The sequence below is a fragment of the Narcine bancroftii genome, chromosome 4 (genome assembly GCF_036971445.1).
Source record: "Narcine bancroftii isolate sNarBan1 chromosome 4, sNarBan1.hap1, whole genome shotgun sequence".
Taxonomy (NCBI): domain Eukaryota; kingdom Metazoa; phylum Chordata; class Chondrichthyes; order Torpediniformes; family Narcinidae; genus Narcine; species Narcine bancroftii.
The window spans coordinates 176,801,340-176,825,584 of record NC_091472.1 but is presented as its reverse complement, the minus strand read 5'-3'; the positions used below and the strand labels follow the sequence as shown (position 1 = coordinate 176,825,584).

At 41.1% G+C, this 24,245-nt stretch overlaps 1 protein-coding gene across 1 annotated transcript in view; it reads left to right on the top strand.

The window, feature by feature from the left end:
• The window catches only part of ksr2 (kinase suppressor of ras 2), a 402,678-nt gene that overhangs the window by 299,608 nt on the left and 78,825 nt on the right, over window positions 1-24,245 (top strand). The window contains exon 15 of the mRNA XM_069933137.1: window positions 6,174-6,538. Coding sequence (XP_069789238.1) covers window positions 6,174-6,538 — 365 coding nt within the window. The remainder of the gene's footprint in view (window positions 1-6,173; window positions 6,539-24,245) is intronic.

Sequence of the window (24,245 nt, the reverse complement as noted above, 5' to 3'; positions counted from 1 at the left end):
TTAATTCAATTTGAGTTGATGTTTTAACCTTTACACTCCTTTGGGATCCTCAGCAATCCCCCTTCCCTCCCCAGTATCCCAAAACATCTGAGACACAGTCGTTAGCAACCTCTAGCCAGAGTATAACCCCAGAACTCACAAACAACCAATAATACCAACTCCTTCACTACCTCCGCCTCAATGAAATCTTCATGATCCTGTACAAATTTGCAGCCCTGAATGTTACGAGCCCAAAGGACCCCAAAACCCAGCAGCAATAGGCATTCACCAAGACATGAAACACAGAATCAAACTTTAACTTATCTCTATTAACTTAACTAAACCCAACTTAACCCCCTTCTAATTCTAAGAGCATGTGTATGTAATGTGTGAGTAAATGTAAGAAAAGTTCTTTGGTTCACAGTTTAATCTCACTTCTCCTTCTTCCAAGTTCTCTGGTTGCAGGCAATTCTTATACTGTGCACAGAATTTAACATTATAAAGTTCACCAGGCTTTGGTGCTCGAAAGGTAAATATTTACCGCTCAGGAAGGTTCTCGTAGGGTTTGCAGAGAGAGATTTGTTGTTCCAGGATTTCTACAACTGAGGTACCACCATTAGTCATCTCAGTGTCTTGCTGATGAAACTTGCCCCATCAGGGTTCTCCAGATGATAATTACTTTCTTCAGGCTACCTCAGAGTTCCTTTCTGTTCCACTTATTCCAAGAGAAACATCAAACAGATAGCACTTCCAGCCATCCGCCACTCTGGAGCTTTCCTGTTTCAGTTCCAACAAGCTTCTCCTGCTTGGTTCAGCTGTCTGCTCAGTCTCCCTCTCTCTCTCTCCAACTGCCAGAAAACCCATGTGACTCTCTCACTTTCAAAACCCCTGACCTTCTCCAACAAAGAATAGGAGTTAGTCTTCTTGGTCAAGCTACTGTTTTTAGGTAAACAAAAACCCAGGAGTGACCTTTCTGTGCACTCTGTCAAAACCCTTACAAAGAACTTTTAACAGCCAAAGTCTCCTGCTTGTTGCTTTAATTATGTCATTTCAATTAGCACCTACTTGTGAAATATGCACAGCATTCTCCATAGTTTCTGTAAATTCACTGAATATGAATTCTTCAAAATTTTAAATAAGATCTATTTTAAAGTGTGTTTATGTATGTAACCTACTCTAATTTTACCAATTTATCCCAAATATATCTACAAATATTCTATCACATGGACAATCCTGTGAACTCTGTTGCTCCCATCTCAGTCTTTCTTTTGCATGTTCACAATTCTCTTGACCTACACTCATAATCTACCCATTTTTCCCTGTATGGTTTACATCATGTGTGTAGAGGAAAGATGCCTGTGTATAATGTGATTGCAGTGCAAGGCAGCAAAGTAGATAAAGTAGTCAAGCCCACCATGGGTATATGAGACAACAACAAAGTCATTAATGTAGTGTAGGAAAAGTTGAGCAGCCTTGCCAGTGTAAGCTTGTAGAATGGATTGCTCCACATAGCCAATAAAAAAACAGGCATAGCTGGGCCCATGTGGGTACCCATGGCTACCCCTTCGACTTGGAGAAAGTGGGATGAATCAAAAGAGAAGTTATTGAGGGTGAGAACAAGTTCTGCCAGGTATATGGTTCTAGCTGTTACACAGGAGGTCTTTGAATCATATATCTGATGCACTGAAGTATGACACTATCATCTCTAACATTTTCAATGGAGAAAATACAGCAATAATGCAGCCCTTCTAGCACATAGGGAGACTTAATTTTACACAACTCTCCAGGTACCAAAGAATTTCTACCCTCTTGCATTCCAGCACCATCACAGCTCCAGGGACCTGGGTTCAATTCTGACCACAGGCACTGTCCATTTAGAATTTGCATTTGGGTTTATCCCTTAGTGTCAATAAGCAGTAAAACAAATTAAAGAGCAATTGATAGGCATGTGTGAAAGAGAATAGTTTCAGGAGTATCAGAAAATGATGAGAATGGGGTAAAATGAATTCTTCCCCTAACAGTAAACGAGGGCCTGATTGGCTGAGAGACCTCTCTCTGTCTTATAAACATACGAGATATGAAATAGGAACATTTCACAAAAGCAACACCCAGGAGGAATATTCCCATAATTCTAAATTGCACTGTTAATCTATCAAGAATAGAAATCATCAAAACCTTCTCACTGCAGTTGAAGGTCATTGCAGAAAAAGATGATTCCAGGAGATTTCACATCAGCTACTTGAAATTCATGAAGACTTAACATCTCATGCTGACAGCTGATGATTAATTAATTACATCGGAGTAGCCTGAATGTTTTAAAATAATGAGTGAAGTATGCAGTACATACGTTAGGATATTAATGACTGGCAAAATTTTACCTTTGCATTTCAAGGCATCATGTGATTCCTTCATCAGTTTTGTTTACTTCCAGACTCTGCCAGCATTTCTGAGGAGGCTTTCAGTTAGATCATTGTTTTCAATGTGTTAATAATGCATTGTCAGTTAAGTTCAAAGCGATCATCATTTCTCCTTCCAATAATGTTCCTGAGTATTGGTGATGTTACCTATACTATTTTCCAATTTAGTCTTAGTTTGGTTTCTTATTTCAAGATTCAATTTATTATCACTGTAATAAAACAGTGTCATATTACATGAAATCTGCTTTTGCATGGTGTAAGTCAGACAGATTGACCATCGGCAGAAATTGCCTAAACGCCTCTTTCAGCTCGAGGAAAAAGAAGCAAATGAGAGTCCCCTCAGAGTCCGTAGATTCGTCTCCATCACCTCTGCAGCTACCACAACTTCACAGAGTCCAGTCCAAACCATTGGCAACCCGTGCTCCAGATCTGAATCTCTGACATGGCCAGGCAACCTTCAGTGTCTTCGGCACCCCGGTTCCGATAACTGGTATTGCTTCAGCCAGTTTTGAGCCTATCTCCAGCAGTCATAAGCTCAGTGCGAGTCTCCGGACAGCAGTCTCCAGCAGTCCACAGCCTCTGTGGGTTCCTCGCCTTGAGTCGCCAGTAGCCCGCCGCATGAGAGCTGAGCCACATGAAACCCCTTAAAGGTGGTGATCATTTGATTGATATTGAAAGGAGAATGCAGAGCACAGAGTGTGTGATATCTTCTGAGTGTTGCCATATTTGTTGACCTTGCAAAGGGCCTCTAGTCACCCATCCTTCACCAAGTAGATTCTGGCATTTCCTTGTTGTATGGTACTATATAGTTGTCGGGATTATTGGTAAAAGCAAATACTGCAAAAATTGTAATGTAGAATGTAATGTAGAATGTAATGTGCACTGCACAAGTAGATTAGTGTGATAGAACATAAGCTCTGCAGCCCAATGTCCATGCCAACCAAGCTTGTCTCATTTATCTACGTTCGGCACATATCCATCTGAACCTTTCCTATCCATGTACTTGTCTAAATGTCATTCAAATGTTACAATTGGTTCTTTCTCCAGCAGCTCATTCCATATATCCACTGCCCTCTATGTGAAGAAGGTGCTCCTCTGATTCCTTTCAAGTCTTTCCCCTCTCACCTTAAATCTATGCCCTTTAGTTTTAAATTCCCCTATCCTGGAACAAAATAAAGCCTATTATTTTATTATATTTATGCCCCTCAAGATTTTATAAACCTCTCTGGCATCCTTAGCCTTTTCTGCTCCAGAAAGAAAAGCCACAGCCTCTCCAGCCTCTGCTTATCATTAAAGTCCTGGTAACATTCTCGTCATCTTTTCTGCACCCTTTACAATTTGATGATAGCATTCCTCTGGGTGGGTGACCAAAACTCCACCCAATACTCCAAGTGCAGTCTCACCAACATCTTGTATAATTGTAACATAACGTCCCTGCTTTTGCACTTAATGCCCTGACCAATGAAGCCGGGCGTGCCAAATGCCTTCTTCACCACTTCCATGGGCTCACTCTCCCAGTACATTTAGATAAATGTGAGTTAAATTGAAAATTGTAAACTTTGATTATATTACGGAAGATAAAAGTGAATATCTAAGAAGAATTAATTCTCTTTCTTTTTATTAGGGAATTTTATTTATAACTTACCTTTAAAAGAAAGTATATTTTTGTCTCAGATTTTAATTTGTTTTTTTGGGGTTTTTTTTTACTCTCCCCCTTATTGGGGGATTATCTTTTTATTTTCTTTTCTTTCTCTTTTCAATATTATCTTTGATATTATGAAGAATGTGTCAACTGTTAATTCAACCCAATTCTAAATTTCATGTTTTGGATAAGATTAAGTTAAGAATTACGGCAATGTTTTCTTTTTAAAATTTATATATGTTATGTATGTCGGCATTTCATTAGATTATTGTATGTATATGTTTTCTTATTACTCTATAAAAAATATTTTAAAAAGAAAGATCCTGTTGTAATTTTAGGTAACTACCATCTACGATGACTCCCATTTTGGTGTTATCCTTCAATTTACTAACCATCCAAACCTCATTGTCCTCCAAGTCATTAATATAGACAACAAACGCCAGTGAACCCAGCACCAATCCACACATCATAAAACTGGTCAAAGGCCTCCAATCTGAGTAACAACCCTCCTCCACCACCCTCTGCCTCCTACATAGAAACATAGAAGATAGGAGCAGGAGTAGGTCATTCGACCCTTCGAGCCTGCTCCGCCATTCAACGAGATCATGGCTGATCTTAAAGTTCAGTACCCCGTCCCCGCCTTCTCTCCGTAACCTTTAATACCCTTATACTGAAGAAATATATCTAATTCCCTCTTAAATATATTTAATGAACCTACCTCTACTGCCCTCTGTGGCAATGAATTCCACAGATTCACCACCCTCTGGGTAAAGAAATTCTCCTTGTCCTAAATGGTTTGCCTATTATCCTCAAACCATGGCCCCGGGTTCTGGATTTTCCCATCATTGGAAACATCCCATCTGCATCCAATCTGTCAAGCTCATTCTGTATCTCTGTATCCAAGTGGCCTGCTCATCCTGGATCTTCCGTACCATCCTACCGTGCAGGACTCTGTCAAAGGCATTGCTAAACCCCATGTAGACAACATCTTCTGCCCCCACCCTCATCAATATATTTGGTCATCTCTTCAAAATGAAGCATGATTTCCCATGCACAAAGCCAAAGGACTAATCACTGCTTGACTTTCCAAATGGAAGAGTAGATCCTGTCACTCTGTAATTTACCCGCAACTGATGTTAAGCTTGCTGGTCTGTAGCGTCCTAGCTTATCCTTACCTTCATTAAATTAAGACACAACTCTAGCCATCTCCAGATTTCCAGTTAAATGATAACTAACGTAATCACTGTGAAATACGTGTTTAAAACAACACATGATATTTGTTGCATGGTGGATTATTGCTTTAGCAAACTGCCAACAAATATGCACTCAAACTGTATGTTGTTAGGAAGCCAAGAATTGGAAAGTGTCACCCAAAAATTAGTTCAAGTTTATAGTCACATGTACCAAGATGCAGCGTTAGAGGTTATTTTGAGAGGTTTTCATGAGTGATGTTGATTACATCAGTAATTTGAAATTCTCCAATAAATGACGATAAATTGTTAATTTTAAATCATAGTTTGAAGATTTTTTTTGGTAACTAAATGTGGAATTGACTAAAGTTACATTAATTGGCAGAACAAGCTCAAGGAATTAAATGATTTGTTCTTATTTTTTAATCTTCCTCTGGACCATGTTTGTCCGGTGCAGAACACATGCCAAGGAACAAGGATAAATCTTTCCATTTACCTTGACCAGTCCTCCTAACAAATGGGCAGGTCATAGGAGGACATTTTTCTGTGGCATGCCTTTCCCTGCTCTTGTTTCGTGAGGTCAGAAAAGTGATCTCTCCCTGGAAGTCAATTCGAAGTGTGTTCACAGAATCAGGAGAATCTGGTTGTGGGAGAAAAGGAACAGGAGCAGACCATTTAACTCATTGAATCTCTTTTGCCCATCAAGAGGGATAAATTGATATGTACCGTGTTAAAAGGTAAAAAGCATATTTCAAATTGAATTGTAAAACTTCTGTCAATGTGTAGAACATCTTGGAAATACCTAAAATGGTTTGGGGAGAATTTGGCATTAATCTTGAAGACTGATTGTGTCTATTGAAGATTGTTCACTATTACTTTAAATTCTCTTGAGAACATATCATGCATTGAAAGTTAATTGGTTGATTGAAAATTGTGTTTTCATAGAATGAAGATGCTTATAAGTCAGATGGTTCAGAAGACGATTTTGAGGAAATGAATCTGTCATTATTGTCTGCACGGAATTTTCCACGGAAAGCAAGTCAGACCAGCATATTCCTCCAGGAATGGGATATCCCGTTTGAGCAACTAGAAATTGGAGAACTCATAGGCAAAGGATGCTTTGGCAAAGTCTATCATGGCCGTTGGCACGGGGAGGTCGCAATCCGTTTGATTGATATTGAAAGGGACAACGAGGACCATCTAAAACTTTTCAAAAGGGAAGTGATGGCATACAGACAAACTCGACATGAGAATGTGGTACTGTTTATGGGAGCCTGTATGAGTCCCCCTCACTTAGCGATTATCACCAGGTAAGTGGTGGTTTAATATTATTTAGTTTGTGGGTTAGATTAAAAGGTACAAAAATCCTTTTTGGATAGAGATGGCATTGCAAGATCACAAAATAGCTTCAAAATAATCACAAAATAATTTTTGAGAAATATAACAAATTCAGTGTTTTTACATGTGATATAAGGTACAGTAAAATTCTTGTCCAGAATTCAAGCAACTGGCTAATACATTGACCTGGCACCTATCAATCCCCATAGGTGCTAAATACCAGGGGTTTTACTGTATAATAAAAATGGCATGGGTTGCGATTAATATGATAGATACGAGTTGACTTCAACTTCTTTGAGACTTATTGGATTGATGTTTATCCTGTATCATGCTTGGCCATAACCAAATCTTACTGTGAGTTATTGTCCAGAAATTGGATATGGTGAATCCTCATAAATATTTAACATCCATCAAACTCTGGTCAACTCCAATAAGGATACTCTATCTAGAATGATGGTCTCCTTTTTTTTGGTCATGGTTTTGATGTTTCATGGCTGTAACTATCTCTTGGGGAATGCTTCCAGCATCTGTCTGCCAACCACTGCTAATGTTATGAGCTAGCCATTGCAAAACTCAGTCACCTCCTAATGTCTCTGTTTCCACTGAAATGGTGTTGCACATCTACTTTGTCATAAATGTACCATTGGGAAACAACACAGATCTGGAGGTTTGGGGTGTGTGGATCAGGGTGGGGAGAAGGCTGTGACTACAGGCTATTGGGCTGTAATTAGAAAGGCAAGCTGGATAAGGAGGCTGGCAAATAAGATTAGGATGGGGAGGGGATGGGTTCCAGAAGTAATTTTGTTGGAACAAAAGTTTATCAAGATAGGTGCATGTATGCAAGGTGAGACTGGAGAGGAGTTAAACAGAAATCAGGAAGATTGAATGCAATACAAAAAAGTGCTGGAGAAACTCAATTGGTAATGTAGCATTTATAGGAAGTAAAGCGAAATCAACATTTCAGGCCTGAGTCCTTCATCAAGGTATGAGCAACAAAAAAACCCAAGCACCTGAATAAAAAGAGGAGGGGGGGGTGGTGTTGAGGGGGAGAAGAGAGGGGGAGGCAAGGGACAGGGGGAAGAGCACTGGCTGACAGGCAAGAAGAGGCCATAGGTGGGAAGAAGATCAAAAAGCTGGGAAGTAAAAGGTGGAGTGTAGCTCTAAAAGAAAAGGGAAGGGAGTGGGGAGCTAGAGATAAGGAGACAGGGGTAGGCAAAAAGAGGGATTTCAGAGAGGGGTTTAACAGAAATTGGAGAAATAATCGTTAATGCTGTCTGGATGGAGAGTGCCCAGATGGGGGTAGTGGTTATCAGATGTGGATAGTGGTGCAGGTGCCTCTGTCAGGGACACCAACCAAAGCAGTTGTAAATGGGTTTTGTGGCTTGGAAGCCCAAGTTGAGAGTGTGTTCAGAAGTGCTCACATTTCATGAAGATATCTGCAAAATGGACTCCCCTTCCTAACAGGAAGATGATTCACCAGTGTGAGATCATGTACCAAAAGGTTCAAGGACAGTTTCTTTCCTACTATTATCAGACTCCTGAATGAATCTAACAACAGTAAAATTATTTTGCCTTTTTCTCCATACCAATGATCTCTTGCTGCAACTCTGTTGTACTGCTTTATTTGCTACCCTGTGTTTAAGATGTCTAAATGGTCTGCATACAAAACAACCTCTATCACTCCATCTTTGGTACACATGGCAATAAAGTTGAACATAAGCAGAGCCAAAAAAAATTGGCTAATTTGCAACTGGAGGTGCAGCTGTTTTAGGCAAATTCATGCAGGAAAGAACCAGTCTGATTTTCAGACTAACATGAAGTGACCCAGAAATGGTTATGATCATATTTCTGGAAAAAGTTGATATTCAACCGCAAAGAGCTCTTAATAAAATTACCAAGGAATAATTCATATTTTCAAGTGATTATTACACATAAAAGCTAAGTTGCACATATGTTTGCTCCAGCAACTATTTCCAGGGCAAAATTATGATACACTGGACAGTATATTTTTATTCAAAATTGGAAAATATTCCTCACACCCTGGCTTCTTGAAAATGAATTGGGAATTATGATAGACAACTTCAAGCTGAACAGAAAGTTCATTTCATATTTGCTTTATCTGGTAGGAAGTTGGAGAAACTTGAACTTTTATTGAATTTAGCATTTTAATCACAGAATGCCAACACATTGCTCTCAGGTTGACTACACATGTTGCGCAACAAATGTGAGGAGCCCGGGTCTTTGTCACCAATTTTACAACCAAAATAGAGTTCATAGGCTTTCTTAACAAGTGCAGACATGCTGTGTCTTTGAGCCTTAAACGTATACTTACCACAAATGTAACAGAATGTATTGAAGTTGGGGCGACATCGACGAGACATTTCTGCTGTATTGAGTCTTCCTGAAGTTATTGTTAAGTGCACTCACTATGTAATTGCCTGGAGAACATGCACATCAACATGCATTCAGTCTGTGTCAATGTAATACACAGGATCTGTATATGGGAGCTGTTTTATAGCCTGTCTGCATCTATCCTGAATAAGCATGCCCAGGCCTAAGACAATATTTACTGTGTTCATGGCCAGTCATGCTTGGGCTGACAAAAACAGTTTGCTTTGTGGGCAATATATTGATAGACATAAAATATATCAGGAATCACAAAAGTAGGTTGTATCTAAAAATAAAAGTGTGTGATGGGAAAATGTTAAGGTGACTTTCATGATAAGCAGCCCAAAATCCATAAAATACACCTAAAAGTGTTCAGGAAGCAAAATCTTCATTGACCAATGTTATTGGGAAATTACACTGGATGTGTACAGTTGTGTTTCATCTCAGCACAACTAGAATTTGCCCGATATCATGGATCATGCATTGCATGCTTCTTTCATTGTTAATGGGATTGGAGCTTTTGGGAAAACTTGCATCATATATCGTTAACCCAGAAAAATATTAGGAGTATAAAATTTGGGTTTGGGAAAAAGGTGGTAATTTAAAAAGATTTGCACTGCCACATTGAACCTGAAGTTGCCATCGATATCATTCTTCAATGGCCAGCATTCTGTGAAATAATTCACTGGATTTCCCTTCGCTGATTACAACCATTTTAAATTATTTTATAAGCTGCTTCCAGCAACCTCCGTCCCAATGATAAGCCAGCGCCTCACAGAAGCACAAGTCCTGTCATATCTTCAGAGCTGATTGAGCTCTTTTGTCCTTTAGAAGGTCTCAGGGATACAAGAGAATGAAAAGTCTTCCCTCCTCATTTTTCCCTCACTTCCATGGCAGACACTTTTCTGTGTGTATCCAGTATTGTTCTTTAAATGCTGACTCACTTACCAGCAATCAGTGCAATAATGAAATGAGCTGTGTTTATCGAAACACAGTGCAGGTCCCATATAATTGAATCTAAACATTTTTTTCCTGAATTTTCAAACTATATATGGTAAATTGATGCGGACATTGGCACTGCAGATGCAAAGTAGGGTAAACTCCAATATCCAGGCACATGTTGGAATTACATTTCCATGTCAGTTTGTTTTACATTTCTTATCACTGATGGGGTACAATCTGATCCTAAAATATTTGCAGTATTGAGCTTCATCAATTACAAAAGAAACAGAAGGCACATTTTAAGTGAAAATAAGTGCACAAAATATCAGCAAGGTAGTCCATTATTTTTGTAAATTGTACCCATTCAAGCAGATTTAATTTTCTGAGGGGAAATTCCCGAATAAATACTCATGAATTACAAAGATAATCAAGTGAAGCTGAATCTCGATCCATTCTCATTTTTTTCAATTATTAAGCAGTTGACAAATTAGATTAACAATGGAAACTATGGCACATCATTTAATTTAAACTTGAGCTTTTCAATACCTTAAGGAATCACATTGCTGGATTTATAGCTGACCTGAAATTACTGCAACTTGTTTTCATATTGAATATAATGACTCCAGAAATCTGATGATTAATCTAGTGGAATTCCTCCGTGATAATTATGACTGTCTAAACTTGCAGCGAACATAAAAATAAATAATCATTCATTTAGGATATTTTCACATGATAACAGGTCATAATCCATAACAATATCATGAAAAAACTTGTGCATTGAACAAAATATAATAATATATTCATGATAATCCTTTCATTGCTGTAATCTTATTAAATGCCTCAGCTAAGTGGTATACATTGGAGAATTTCACAAATTAAATAATTGTCATGCAATCATTCCTGTTTTTCTTTTGCTATTAGAGTTTCCAAGGAATATGAAAAGACTGGTGGCATTGTTACAGTGACAAGCTCAGTACATACCATAGCAGAGACGGTGGGCAGCCTTTGGGTAGAATATGGGATGAAGGTCCTCTGCATATTTTCCCTTTGTAGATTCTCATATGGGATCAAGGATGACTTGCTTCCACTTTGGTGCTCTGGCTTCTAAGGTCGTTATGAGGCCATTGTAGAAAGCACAGTCTCCCACTGGGGTAGGTGGGAGGGTGGTTAAAGAGAGGTCTACTCTTTCCATTAAGCAAAGCTTGTGCATTTTCAAGACACATGGCTTTGAAGCTGCCTAATCCGACAAAAGAAGCCTTTAATCTGCATCGCTTGACTGATGCAATGTTTCAAGCATTATTCGAATCATATAACAGAGATGGAAACCTTTGGGGCCCATTTATCTATTCCACCTAAAAGAGGACAATTCAGATTAGTCCTAATTCCCATCCCAGTTATGGCAGTCCAGATGTTTATTCAGATGCTCAGTGACTGTAATGTCAGGCAGTAACTTCCAGACTCCACTCACCTCCCTCTGAATGATTTACATCTTCACTCAACTCCTCTACCCCCCCCCCCTCCATCTTACACCAATCACCTTAACTGTGTGCAGTCTATGGACAGGAAGAAGATAACCTAAGTTTATAACAGGATCTAGATGAACTGGAAAGTTGGCCAAAGGAATGGGAGATTAAATTTAACTTGGACAAATGTGAACTGTTGCATTTTGGTAGGTTAAACAAGGCAATATTGAAACAGTGACCATGGGAATAGATTGATTGGTATGGACAAATTGGGCCAAAAGGCCTGTTTCCCTGATGTAGAACTACGACTCTATGTGACTGGAAATAGATCCATGTGCTTTGCTCTTCCCAGTCTCTCAGAAATGTATATACTCTAGTTGCACTAGGCGTGCAGTGAGTTAAAGAACCACACAGAGTCAAAAGTGAGTTGAACCATCTGACTTTAATAGAACTCTCCCAAATGCTTAAATCCCTCGAACCCGATGATGCTTGCGACTCCTGGGACCTTAATGACATCAGCCGCTAGGCTGTGGGCTTATCCTGCAACCAGAGCTCTCACAGTCAGATCTGCCGCGGACTTGCCCGCGACTTCATGAGCCGGTTAGTCTGGTGCGTGGGCACCCGCCAGAACTGGTGTTAGGAGGTGTGGAGTCCACAGCCAACACATCTTTAGTCCATTGGGTGGCCGATCTCTTTGGCGTGGTGGGGGGGGGGGTTGTGGGGGGCATAGTCACAGGGTTTTCCAGGTCAAGGTGTACTGGCTTGAGGCAGTCAATGGTGAAAGTTTCCTCATGGCCTCTCATGTCGAGGATGCATGTGGTTCCATTCTGATGCACCACCTTATGCAGGCCCTCATAGGGTCGCTGGAGTGGAGTCTGGTACATGCCCCTGTGAACGAAGAAGTAATCGCAGTCCTGGAGGTCCTTGGGGACAAAGGAAGATGTCAGCTGTGGCACAAGGTTGGAATAGAAGATAATGTTCCTACCTTCTCTCAGAGTCTTGTGAGCACTGCTGAGGGTGTCTCCTCTGTGCCACGTGCCGCTGGCACAACTCGCCTGGAACCGTCAGTGGGGCGCCGTATAACAACTCTACCGAAGAAGTGGCTAAATCTTCTTTAAGAGCCATGCGGATGCCAAGGTGCCATGGGAGTTCATCCACCCAATCCTGGCCTCGGGGGCGCACCATCAGGGCCGACTTCAGGTGCCAGTTGAAACACTCTACCAGGCGGTTGGACTTCAGATGGTAGGCCGTGGTATGGTGCAGCTGTGTCACAAGTAGCTATGTCAGTGCTGACTTAGGCTGGACGTGAACTGCGAATTTGGCAGGAAGGGCAAAACATGCAACCCAGCTTGCAATGAGGGCTCTGGTGCAGTACTCTGTGCATGTGTCAGGGAGCAGTACAGCTTTTGACCACCTGGTGAACCTGTCGACCATGGTGAACAGGTACCTTCCCCCAGGGAGACGGCAGCGGATCGACAACGTCCACGTGGACATGCTCAAACCTCCTGTACGTCAGCTGGAAGGGTTGAAGGGGGACCTTCACATGTCCTGGCCCAGTGCCCAACCTACTATATAAAAAAAATTATTTGTATTTTCATGCAAGTTTGTACAGTCATATACATTGTTAGTGCCTTCATTGGCAACTCGTATTCAAATTTACATAAACTCCATTCTCATTATTGACTGTATACAGCCCCCCTCCCCCCACCCCCACCCCCACATCTAATACAAGACAGCTCATCCTGACTTCAACCAACAACAAAAAACTTTTTACCCCAGGGAAATAAATAATAATTAGGGAATAGGGATTGTTGCAGTTCAATGCGCAGCCATTGGGCCAATATAAGTTCCTGACTTTCCTTGATCAGGATTAGTGCGGGAGTGGAGGGGGGGGGGGTGAGGACGCCACAGCAGGGAATGGGGGAAATCAATCACTGCCATACGCCTATGTGGTGCATGTACGGCTGCCAGATCCTTCGAAAGGTATCATATTTGTTTCTTAAGTTATGTTTTTTTTTCAGGGGAACACAGTTCTGTATTTCTATATTCCATCGTTCGATACTAAGATTAGAGTCGGGCTTCCAAGTTGTCGCAGAGCACTTCCTGATCACTGCTAAGATGATTAATACAAATTGGTTTTGAAATTTGGACAGCTTCATTGTAAGCCTTATGTCCATTATGTTTCCCAACAGGAACAACTCTGGGACCTGTGGGAATTGTTTATCTATGATTTTCTCTAGGACTTGGCCTAGTTCTTCCCAAAAGGGCCTCACCTTGGCACATGGCCAGATTGCATGCACGGACGACTCAGTTGCCATGCCGCATTTGAAACATTGGTCCGAGAGTTCTGGTTTTGACCTGATTATTTCCTACAGAGTTAGATACATCAGGTGCAAGAAATTATTTTGCACCAACCTGTACCTTGCATTGATGACCGTGGTCATGCTGTCCCGGCATAAGTCGGACCAGTATCCCTCATCAATTACAATACCTAAGTCCGACTCCCATCTTTTTCTCGATCTATGGAGGCCTGGTTGGGTCCATCGACTAGAGCAGGAAATATATTGAAGAAATGAATTTCTTTTCACCCCCCCTTCGAATCATGGTCTCTATGGCACTCCACCGAGATAGGGCCAAACTTGGACCCAATATGTCCCGTAAAAAAGATCTTATTTGAAGATAGCAGTGGAATGTCTGATTTGGCAAGTCATATTTGTTTTTTTAGCAGCTCAAACAACATTAATTTCCCCTGCTTGTAACAGTCCTTTATGCACCTGATGCCATTATGGTGCCAGGTGTCCAGGATCTTGTTACCTACTGTTAATGGTATTAACTTATTAGGAGTCAGGGTCGTTTTTGGGGACAGCCCCACTTTGATGTTCAAATTTTGGTTAAATTTGTTCCAGATATTAATCACTTGTTTTTATATGGGGCTGCTCTTCTTTCCTGACAGCAATTTAGTGTCCCATTTATAAATAAAGTCCTCTCGTCCACCAGGTACAGATCAATTTGTGCCATGAAGCGAGAGGCAAGGTATCTTGACTGAGCTGCCCAATAGTATTTTTTAAAGTCTGACATCCTCAATCTGTCTAGACTTTAGTCCCATGTTAATTTTTCCATAGAGACCCTTGTCACCTTACCATACCAGATAATCATTCTGACTTTGTGTAGCAGCTGTTTGAGAAACCCAGGGGCAACAACACGGACAATGTTTGAAAAAGATACTAGAATCTTGGCAACACATTCATTTCGATGCTGTTTATCCTGCCCACTAATGTTTTAGGCAGGGACATCCATCTATTTAAATCCTCCTCGACTCTGTCCAGCAAGGAGGCATAATTTAATTTGTACAAATTATTCAACGTGCCATCAATGTTAACTCCTAGGTATTTGATCCCCTCCTGTGGCCACTTTAAAATGCTATTTTCTTTAAGTTCCCCTCAGTGAGTAGCATCACTTCACTTTTTCCCCAATTGATCTTGTACTCAGAGAGTTTCCCATAGTCCTCCAGTACCATGTTCAGTCAAGGCAAAGAAGTCGCAGGGTCTGTTAGATATATTAGCATGTCATCAGCAAATAAGTTTTATTTTGTGCTCCTCCTGGTCCACTCTATAACCTTTAATGTCTGGATCCTGGTGAATGGCCTCAGCCAATAATTCCATTGCTAGAATAAAGAGAGCCAGTGATAGTGGGCACCCTTGTCTACTAGATCTGGAAAGTGGGAAAGCTGAAGAAATTTATCCATTGGTTGCAACATTTTCCTTGGGTACATGATATAGCGCCCTAATCCAATTTCGAAAGTTGGCCTTAGCCCCACTTTCTCCAGCACTTTAAATAAAAATTCCCACTCCAGTCTCTCAGAAGCCTTCTCTGCATCCAGGGAAACAGCCAAATCCCTCTCATTTCTAATTTGTGCCAGATGCATTGCACTCTACAGTCTGCCAATGTTGTCTGCGTGGTCTTTGTTTATTGATTTTGGCAGATACAAAGGCAATCTGTTTGCCAGGATCTTGGCAAGGATCATATAATCAGTATTCAGCAGGGAAATTGGTCTGTAAGAGGAGGACAAAAGTGGATCTTTACCATTCTTCAAGATCGTCATAACAATTGCCATTGTGAAAGATTCTGGAAGGGTCCATGTCTCCATTACCTGGTGTATCACCTCCAGATACAAAGGCATTAGTAAGACCCTAAATTCTCGATAAAAATCAGGTGGGAATCCATCCTACCCCAGAGTCTTGCCAGTTTGTAGTGCACTCAATGCTTTACCCAGCTCTTCCTCTGTAAGGTCTAGTCTCACCTGCCCCTCCAGGCTTAAATTTTGGAGAATCAATCTGGCCAGAAACTCATCCATTTGATTAGGATCCCCAGTCAATTCAGATTTATACAGTCCTTCATAAAATCCTTCATTAATTTCCTTTGGTTAATACGAGATCTGGCCATTCCCTGTTTGTATTGCATTGATTGTTCTAGAGGCTTGTTCTGCCCTTAACTGCCAAGTGGGGACCTTGTGAGCTCTTTCCCCCAACCCATAACACTTTTGCTTTTTTTTTTAAACTTTATTTAAGATTTTATAACATGAATAACATATAGGATTACATTAAAAAAAATTAAGAATAAAATAATAAAATTACAATACAGTATCAGTAATCTAAATAAACTATACCCTCCCCAATAATTATTACACATGAATAACCCAACTCAAATTAGTCCAACCCCCCCTTTCCCCCCAAAATAAAGAGTGAAGAATTAATAAACTTAATAATATATGTGAGAAAAAAACCCACTTACAAAAAAAAAACAAAAACATAACCGATTAAAATACTAACAAAAAGAGAAGTAATTAATACTAAGATATCAGACTTAAAAAACATATTTAAATCAAACTTAAATGCATATATTTAACAAACAGAGTTAAGATGAAACATATATTTAACTCAAACTTAATATAAAAATTAGTAAAGTTAGTAACATTGTCTATCAAAAATTCTTAAACAATAATCAATTCTTTAAAAAAAATTGTAGGATGAGAAAAAAAAGATGAAAAAAAAATTTCTCTATAGAGATAACCCTTCACCAAATATCAACTAACTTCACATCTATCATCATATTAGTCACATAAACCACCATCTTAAAACAAAATTCAAACCTCATTAAGCATTGTACAATTCAATTTTAGTACTCTTCCACCATTTTTCCCTTTTACTCTTGAATAATTATCCAATAAAAGCTCCAATACCACATTTAAATATCCCCAATCATTACATTAAAATTCAGATATCCAAATAATAAAAACACATCTACAACGAAATCTATATCTTCAACAAATGGAGCATAAACCACAAACAAAATTCAAGCCTCATTAAGGATTGTACAATTCAATTTATAACTTTCACCATTATTCCCTTCGTTCTATAACTAAAATAGCAAAATAATATACACCAGAATTACCACTCCTTTCACCTTAAAGTTAAAGAAAAAATATAAAAAAAAACTAATAATACAAAAAAAAAGAAAAAAAAAACAGGTAAGAGGTTAAAAATACCCCCTCCCGTCTAAACCGCGCAATGCGGTAACTCCCAAAAAAAAATGGGTGTGAGATAACTCACACAAAGCAGATGACTTTCAGGAAATAGTGCCTATCCAGTTCTCTCCCCCAACTCTCACTTCATCTTAAACTAACATCATCATTATTTAATATTCCTTTTTTTTAACAAAAACATTAGAAAAAAAAAACAACTCTTCTTTTAATCAGCTCCAACTGCCGAGTCACCATTACAACCATTCCTTCTTGGAGCACGGCTCTTTTCTTCCATCTCTTGTCTCCTTAGAGATCGCGGCAGACTACGTCTCTGTTGAAACTGAGTAATTGGCGGCTCTTGACAAATGCTATAGCTTCCTTTGGAGAATCAAAGAACTTTGGTTGGTAACCATCTTGAAAAACCTTCAAAACAGCTGGATATCTAAAGGTTGCCTTATAACCTTTCTTCCACAACAACTCTTTAGCAGAGTTGAATTCCCGTCGTTGGAACATAACTTCTTGACTCAAATCCGCATAGAAGAAAACTCGATTATTTTGAATCATCAAGGGTGATTTTCTCTGTTGTGCATTTCTAATAGCCACTCGTAAAATTATTTCTCTGTCGTAATAATTCAAGCAACGAACCAAAACAGGTCTTCGACTTTGACCTGAAATAGATCTTCTACGCAAGGCTCTGTGAGCACGTTCCAGTATTATACCTTCCGGGAAATGTTCTTGACCCAGCACCTGCGGAATCCATTCAGTAAAACATTTTCTTGGGTCTGGTCCCTCCATTAACATAACATAACATAACAATTACAGCACGGAAACAGGCCATTAGGCCCTTCTAGTCCGCACCGAACCAAACACCCCTTTCTAGTCCCACCTCCCTGCACAATGCCCATAACCCTCCATCTTCTTCTCATCCATATACCTGTCCAACCTTTTCTTAAATAATACAATTGACTCTGCCGCCACTATTTCTCCCGGAAGATCATTCCACACAGCTACCACTCTCTGAGTAAAGAAGTTCCCCCTCATGTTACCTCTAAACCTCTGGCCCTTAATTCTTAACTCATGTCCTCTTGTTTTAAACTTTCCTCCTCTTAACGGAAATAGTCTATCCACATCCATTCTGTCTATCCCTTTCATAATCTTAAATACTTCTATCAAATCCCCTCTCAACCTTCTACACTCCAAAGAATAAAGACCCAATCTGTCCAATCTTTCCCCATACTCCAGATGCTTAAACCCAGGCAACATTCTGGTAAACCTTCTCTGCACTCTCTCCACTCTGTTTATATCCTTCCTATAATTAAGCGACCAGAACTGCACACAGAACTCCAAATTAGGCCGCACCAACGCCTTATACAATCTCAACATCACCTCCCAACTCCTATATTCCATGCAATGATTGATAAAGGCCAGCATACTAAAAGCCTTCTTCACCACCCTATTCACGTGAGTTTCTACCTTCAGGGAACGATGTACCGTTACTCCTAAATCTTTCTGCTCTTCTGTATTCCTCAATGCTCTCCCATTTACCACATATGTCCTATTCTGATTCTTCTTACCAAAATGAAGCACCTCACACTTATCAGCATTAAATTCCATCTGCCATTTTTCAGCCCACTTTTCTAAGCAGCCCAAATCCCTCTGCAATCCTTGAAAACCTTCTTCATTATCCACTATTCCACCTATCTTAGTATCGTCTGCATATTTACTAATCCAATTCACCACCCCATCATCTAGATCATTAATGTATATAATGAACAACAATGGGCCCAATACAGATCCTTGAGGCACACCACTGGTCACCGGCCTCCAACCTGACAGACAATTATCCACTACCACTCTCTGGCCTCTCCCTTTCAGCCAATGTTCAATCCATTTGACTATCTCAAAATTTATACCTAAAGACTGCACCTTCCTAACTAACCTTCCATGTGGTACCTTATCGAAGGCCTTACTGAAGTCCATATAGACAACATCCACTGCGCTACCCTCATCCACATTCCTAGTCACCTCTTCAAAAAATTCAATCAGATTGGTCAAACATGACCTTCCTCCCACAAATCCATGTTGAGTGCTCCTGATCAGACCCTGTCTATCCAGATGTTTATAAGTACTATCTCTAAGAATTTTCTCCATTAATTTACCTACCACAGACGTCAAACTTACAGGCCGATAGTTGCCAGGCTTCCTCCTTGAACCCTTTTTAAATAACGGAACCACATGCGCAATGCGCCAATCCTCCGGCACTATCCCCATATCTAATGACATTTGAAAAATTACCGCCAGAGCCTCTGCTATTTCCTCCTTCACTTCTCTCAATGTCCTGGGGAAGATCCCGTCTGGTCCCGGAGACTTATCCACCTTTATATTCTTCAAAAGCCTTAAAACTACACCTTTTGTAATCTCTATATTCCCCATATTTACCCAATTTGCTTTTTTTATCCCACATCTCCCAATATCCTTCTCCTTAGTGAATACCGAAGAAAAGAAACTGTTCAATATCTCCCCCATTTCTCTAGGTTCCACACACAGTTTTCCACTCTGATTTTCTAAGGGACCGATTTTGTCTCTAGCTTTCCTCTTACCATTAACATATTTGTAGAACTCTTTTGGATTAGTTTTCACCCTGCTTGCCATAGTTTTCTCGTACCTTCTTTTAGCTTTCCTAATTCCTCTCTTAAGATTCCTCTTACATTCAATGTATCTTTCAAACATCTCCTTAACTCCATGCTTCTTATATCTAATGTACGCCTCCCTTTTTCTTCGAACCAAGTTTCCAATATTCCTTGAAAACCACGGCTCTCTCAAACCTTTTGCCCCTCCTTTTAACCTAACACGAACATAAAGCTTTTGCACTCTCAAAATCTGATCTTTAAAAGACTTCCATCTCTCTACTACATCCTGCCCATAAAACAAATTGTCCCAATGCACACCCTGCAAGTCCTTTCGCATCTCCTCAAATCTAGCTTTTCCCCAATCAAAAACCTCAATCCTTGGCCCTGATTTCTCTCTTTCCATAATGATATTGAAGCTGATGGCATTATGATCACTGGACCCGAAGTGCTCGCCAACACTTACCTCCGTCACTTGACCCATCCCATTTGCCAACAGTAGATCTAACACTGCTCCTTCTCTGGTCGGCACCTCTACATATTGTTGTAAAAAACTATCTTGCACACATTTCACAAACTCTAACCCATCCATTCCTTTCACAAAATGTGTTTCCCAATCTATATGTGGAAAATTAAAATCTCCCATAATTACAACCCTGTGCTTATCACAAATATCTACTATCTCCCTACAGATTTGCTCCTCTAGGTCTCGGTCCCCTCCGGGTGGTCTATAATACACCCCTACAAGTGTAACCTCTCCTTTCTTACTCCTCAGTTCCACCCAAATAGCCTCCGTGGATGTGCCCTCTAATCTATCCTTCCTAGGCACCGCTGTAATATTTTCCATGACAAGCAATGCAACCCCACCTCCTCTTGCCCCTCCGACTCTATCACACCTAAAACAACGAAACCCAGGGATATTCAGTTGCCAATCACATCCCTCCTGCAACCATGTCTCACTAATCGCTACCACATCATACTTCCAAGTATCAATCCACACCTTCAGCTCATCCACCTTTTTTACAATACTCCTGGCATTAAAATATATGAATTTCAGCGATTTCCCATTTTTTAATCCCTGTTTTCCCTCATCTTTAAGAACAACATTATTTACTTTTCCTGCCAATTGCCCTTCATCTTCTTCCAGAGCATTTCCCTTCTCTATCACCTGCCCATCCATATTCAAATACTTACTACAAACTTTCATTGTTTGCATTCTAACCTTCTCCTTAATGCTCTGTACTAATTTGTTCCCTCCCCCCAACCATTCTAGTTTAAAGGATCCTGAGTAGCCCTAGCAAATACCTCTGCCAGGATTCTGGTCCCCCTGGGATTTAAGTGTAACCCGTCCTTACTGTACAGGTCACATCTCCCCCAAAAAAGGTCCCAGTTATCCAGAAACTTAAAACACTGCCCCTTACTCCACCCCTTCAGCCACGTGTTAATCCTCCACCTCATTCTATTTCTATTCACACTGTCACGTGGCACAGGGAGTAATCCAGAGATTACCCCCTTTGCGGTCCTTCTTTTTAACTCCCTACCTAACTGCCTGTACTCACTTTTTAGGACCTCTTCTCTAATTCTCCCTATGTCATTGGTACCTACATGTACCACGACCTCTGGCTCCTGTCCCTCCCACTTTAGGATATCTGGGACACGAGCAGCAACATCTCGGACCCTGGCACCAGGGAGGCAAACCACCATCCGGTTCTCCTTGCTGCGTCCGCAGAATCCCCTATCCGTCCTCTTAACTATGGAGTCTCCTACCACAATTGCCCTCCTCTTCCTTTCCCTCCCTTTCTGAGCTACAGGGGCCGACCTCGTGCCGGAGGCACAGCCACTGTCACTCCCCCCAACCTTGATGTCCCCCTCAACAGTGCTCAAAGAGGCGTACTTATTGCTGAGGGTTACATTCACAGGGCTCGTCTCTGGCACCTTACGTTCTTTTGTCCCTCTCCTAACAGTTACCCACCTTTCATCCTCCCGTGGCCCTGGCGTGACCACCTGGCTGTAACTCCTGTCTATGACTACCTCTGTTTCCCTAACCAGCCTGAGGTCATCGAGCTGCAGCTCTAGTTCCCTAACACGGTACGGTCCCTGACAATCTGCAGCTCGACACACCTAGTGCAGATATGGACATCCGGGAGTCTGGAAGACTCCAGGACCTCCCACATCCGGCACTCCCAACATCACACAGCCTTAACACTCATCCCTTACCCCAATGAAGAAGTAATGAAGACTATCTTAGCTTTCTCTCCGCCTGCTTTCGCCGAAGCCTGATGAGCCAAAGCCTGGAAGTCCCACTCCTTCCCTGGGCCACTCACTCGCTGGCCCGCTCGCTGTCCCTCTTATTTATTGGCCTTTTACCAATTAACCCCTTCACACTCTCCTGTACGCTGGCTCGACCAATGGCCGCCTCCGACGCCGACTCCTCCCCGCAGACCCTGGTAAGACACTTTTTAAAAAGTTTTCTTACCTGCCCCGGACTCTTTTCTTTTCTGTCCTTCTCTTCTCCTCTCCTCTCCTCTCCTCTCCTCTCCCTACTGCTAAGCTCTGTCCCCAGTAAGAGTCTTTAAAAAGACCTTACCTTCCCGTCACACTCTCCTGTACGCTGGCTCGACCAATGGCCGCCTCCGACGCCGACTCCTCCCCGCAGACCCTGGTAAGAGACTTTTAAAAAAGTTTTCTTACCTGCCCCGGACTCTTTTCTTTTCTGTCCTTCTCTTCTCCTCTCCTCTCCTCTCCTCTCCTCTCCTCTCCCTACTGCTAAGCTCTGTCCCCAGTAAGAGTCTTTAAAAAGACCTTACCTTCCCGTCACACTCTCCTGTACGCTGGCTCGACCAATGGCCGCCTCCGACGCCAACTCCTCCCCGCAGACCCTGGTAAGAGACTTTTAAAAAAGTTTTCTTACCTGCCCCGGACTCTTTTCTTTTCTGTCCTTCTCTTCTCTTCTCCTCTCCTCTCCTCTCCTCTCCTCTCCTCTCCTCTCCTCTCCTCTCCTCTCCTCTCCTCTCCTCTCCTCTCCTCTCCTCTCCTCGCCTCGCCTCTCCTCTCCTCTCCTTCCAGCAAACCAATAATCTTTATATTGTTCCGTCTGGATTGGTTTTCCAAATAATCAATCTTTTTCACCAAATTTTTATTTTGAGTTTGTAAGTCTTCGACCATTTTGGTCACATCTGAAACTTGATCTCGTATTTCATCTATATCTTCTTCACACGAATTAAATTTATCTCTCACTTCAAGCTTAAAAGCTCCAAACTCAGCCATCTGTTGAGAATTTATTTCCATCAGAGTATTAAACCTAGTACCAAGTTCAGTCATAATCTTAGATAATCCCTGCATTGTATAACATAATTTAGATTCAAGATTCACAAGAATCTTTTCAATTGGAAGAGATTCTGGCTCAACAGATTCATTCTTCTTCTGCATAACCAAAGGGTCTTCTGTTGCTTCCTTCATTCTGGTTGCCTTCCTTGTAGTATAGCTGCGTGTGGAAACCCCAGCCACAGCCTTTCCAGCAGTGACTGGAGGACGCTGGCCGGGATTTTCCCCAGTCCATAATGTATTAATTTCTCCCAGTACATCAAGTTGTATAGGTTCTTTTATCTCAAGAGGTGCAGTTTGCAGTGCCACCGCTACAGTTGACAAATGCCTTTCCCCAGCCGGTACTTCAACTGATGTTACTACAAGTGGTTCATTCATAACATTGCCATCAGATGCTACTGCACATGTGCGAACCTGAGTAACTCTTTGTTCTAAAGGCTGTTTGGCGCCCTCTTTAGAGGGCTCTACCGATGTAACATTGATCTCTACATCCGAAAGCTGTACCTCTCTCCTGGGATCCATTTCAGGCTGAGCCCCGATGTCTTTCCTGTAGGTAGGCTCCAAAACTTGAACTTTTGGAAAATGTAGTTTTTTGATGATCTGTTGTCGTTTTTTTTTTGCTCTTTTCCACCAATTGTACCATCATAAGTTAAATTAACAGCACTGAAGTTATCTAAACTTTTAAAGAATTTTAACGGGCATTTCTAGACAAAACAATAAGATAGAGTCAGGAGAGGACTGGAAGGCACGTCTGATCCTTACGCCATCTTGCCACGCCCCCCATAACACTTTTGCCTCGACCTTGTAAGGGCATTTCCATACTATATGTCTGAAGCATATTATATTGCAATTTCTTGTTTGTAAGGGCTCTATCGTGATCCTCTAAGCCTGATTTCTGAAAATACTTCTCTAATTGGGTAATGTCCTTTTCCAATTCCTCCATCTCCCTCAAATAACTTTACTTGACCATCTTTGTCTACCCATTATCTGGCCCCTCAAGTATGCCTTAAGAGTGTCCCACAGAAGGAATTTATCTGGAGTAGAGGGGCAGTTGGTCTCACAAAACAGGGCTATTTCAGCTCTTGTGAAACTACAAAACTCCAGCTTTTTCAAAAACAGAGTATTAAGATGCCACCTATATGCTGTGTCCTGCTTATATGGCATTTCTATAGTCAAAACCAGAGGGTGAATGGTCCGAGTGAAGCCTTGCCCCATACTCAGCTTCCATGATCCTACCGTCTATATGGGCTGAAGCCAGAAAAATGTCTATTCTAGAGTAGAAGTCATGTTGCATTGAGTAAAACAAATAATCCCTCTCTCTCTTGGATTTTTTTTCCGCCACACATCTATCAAATTCAGCTCTCTCATGCAGTCATTGGTGGCTTTTGTCACTCTCGTCGTAGTTATTCATTTT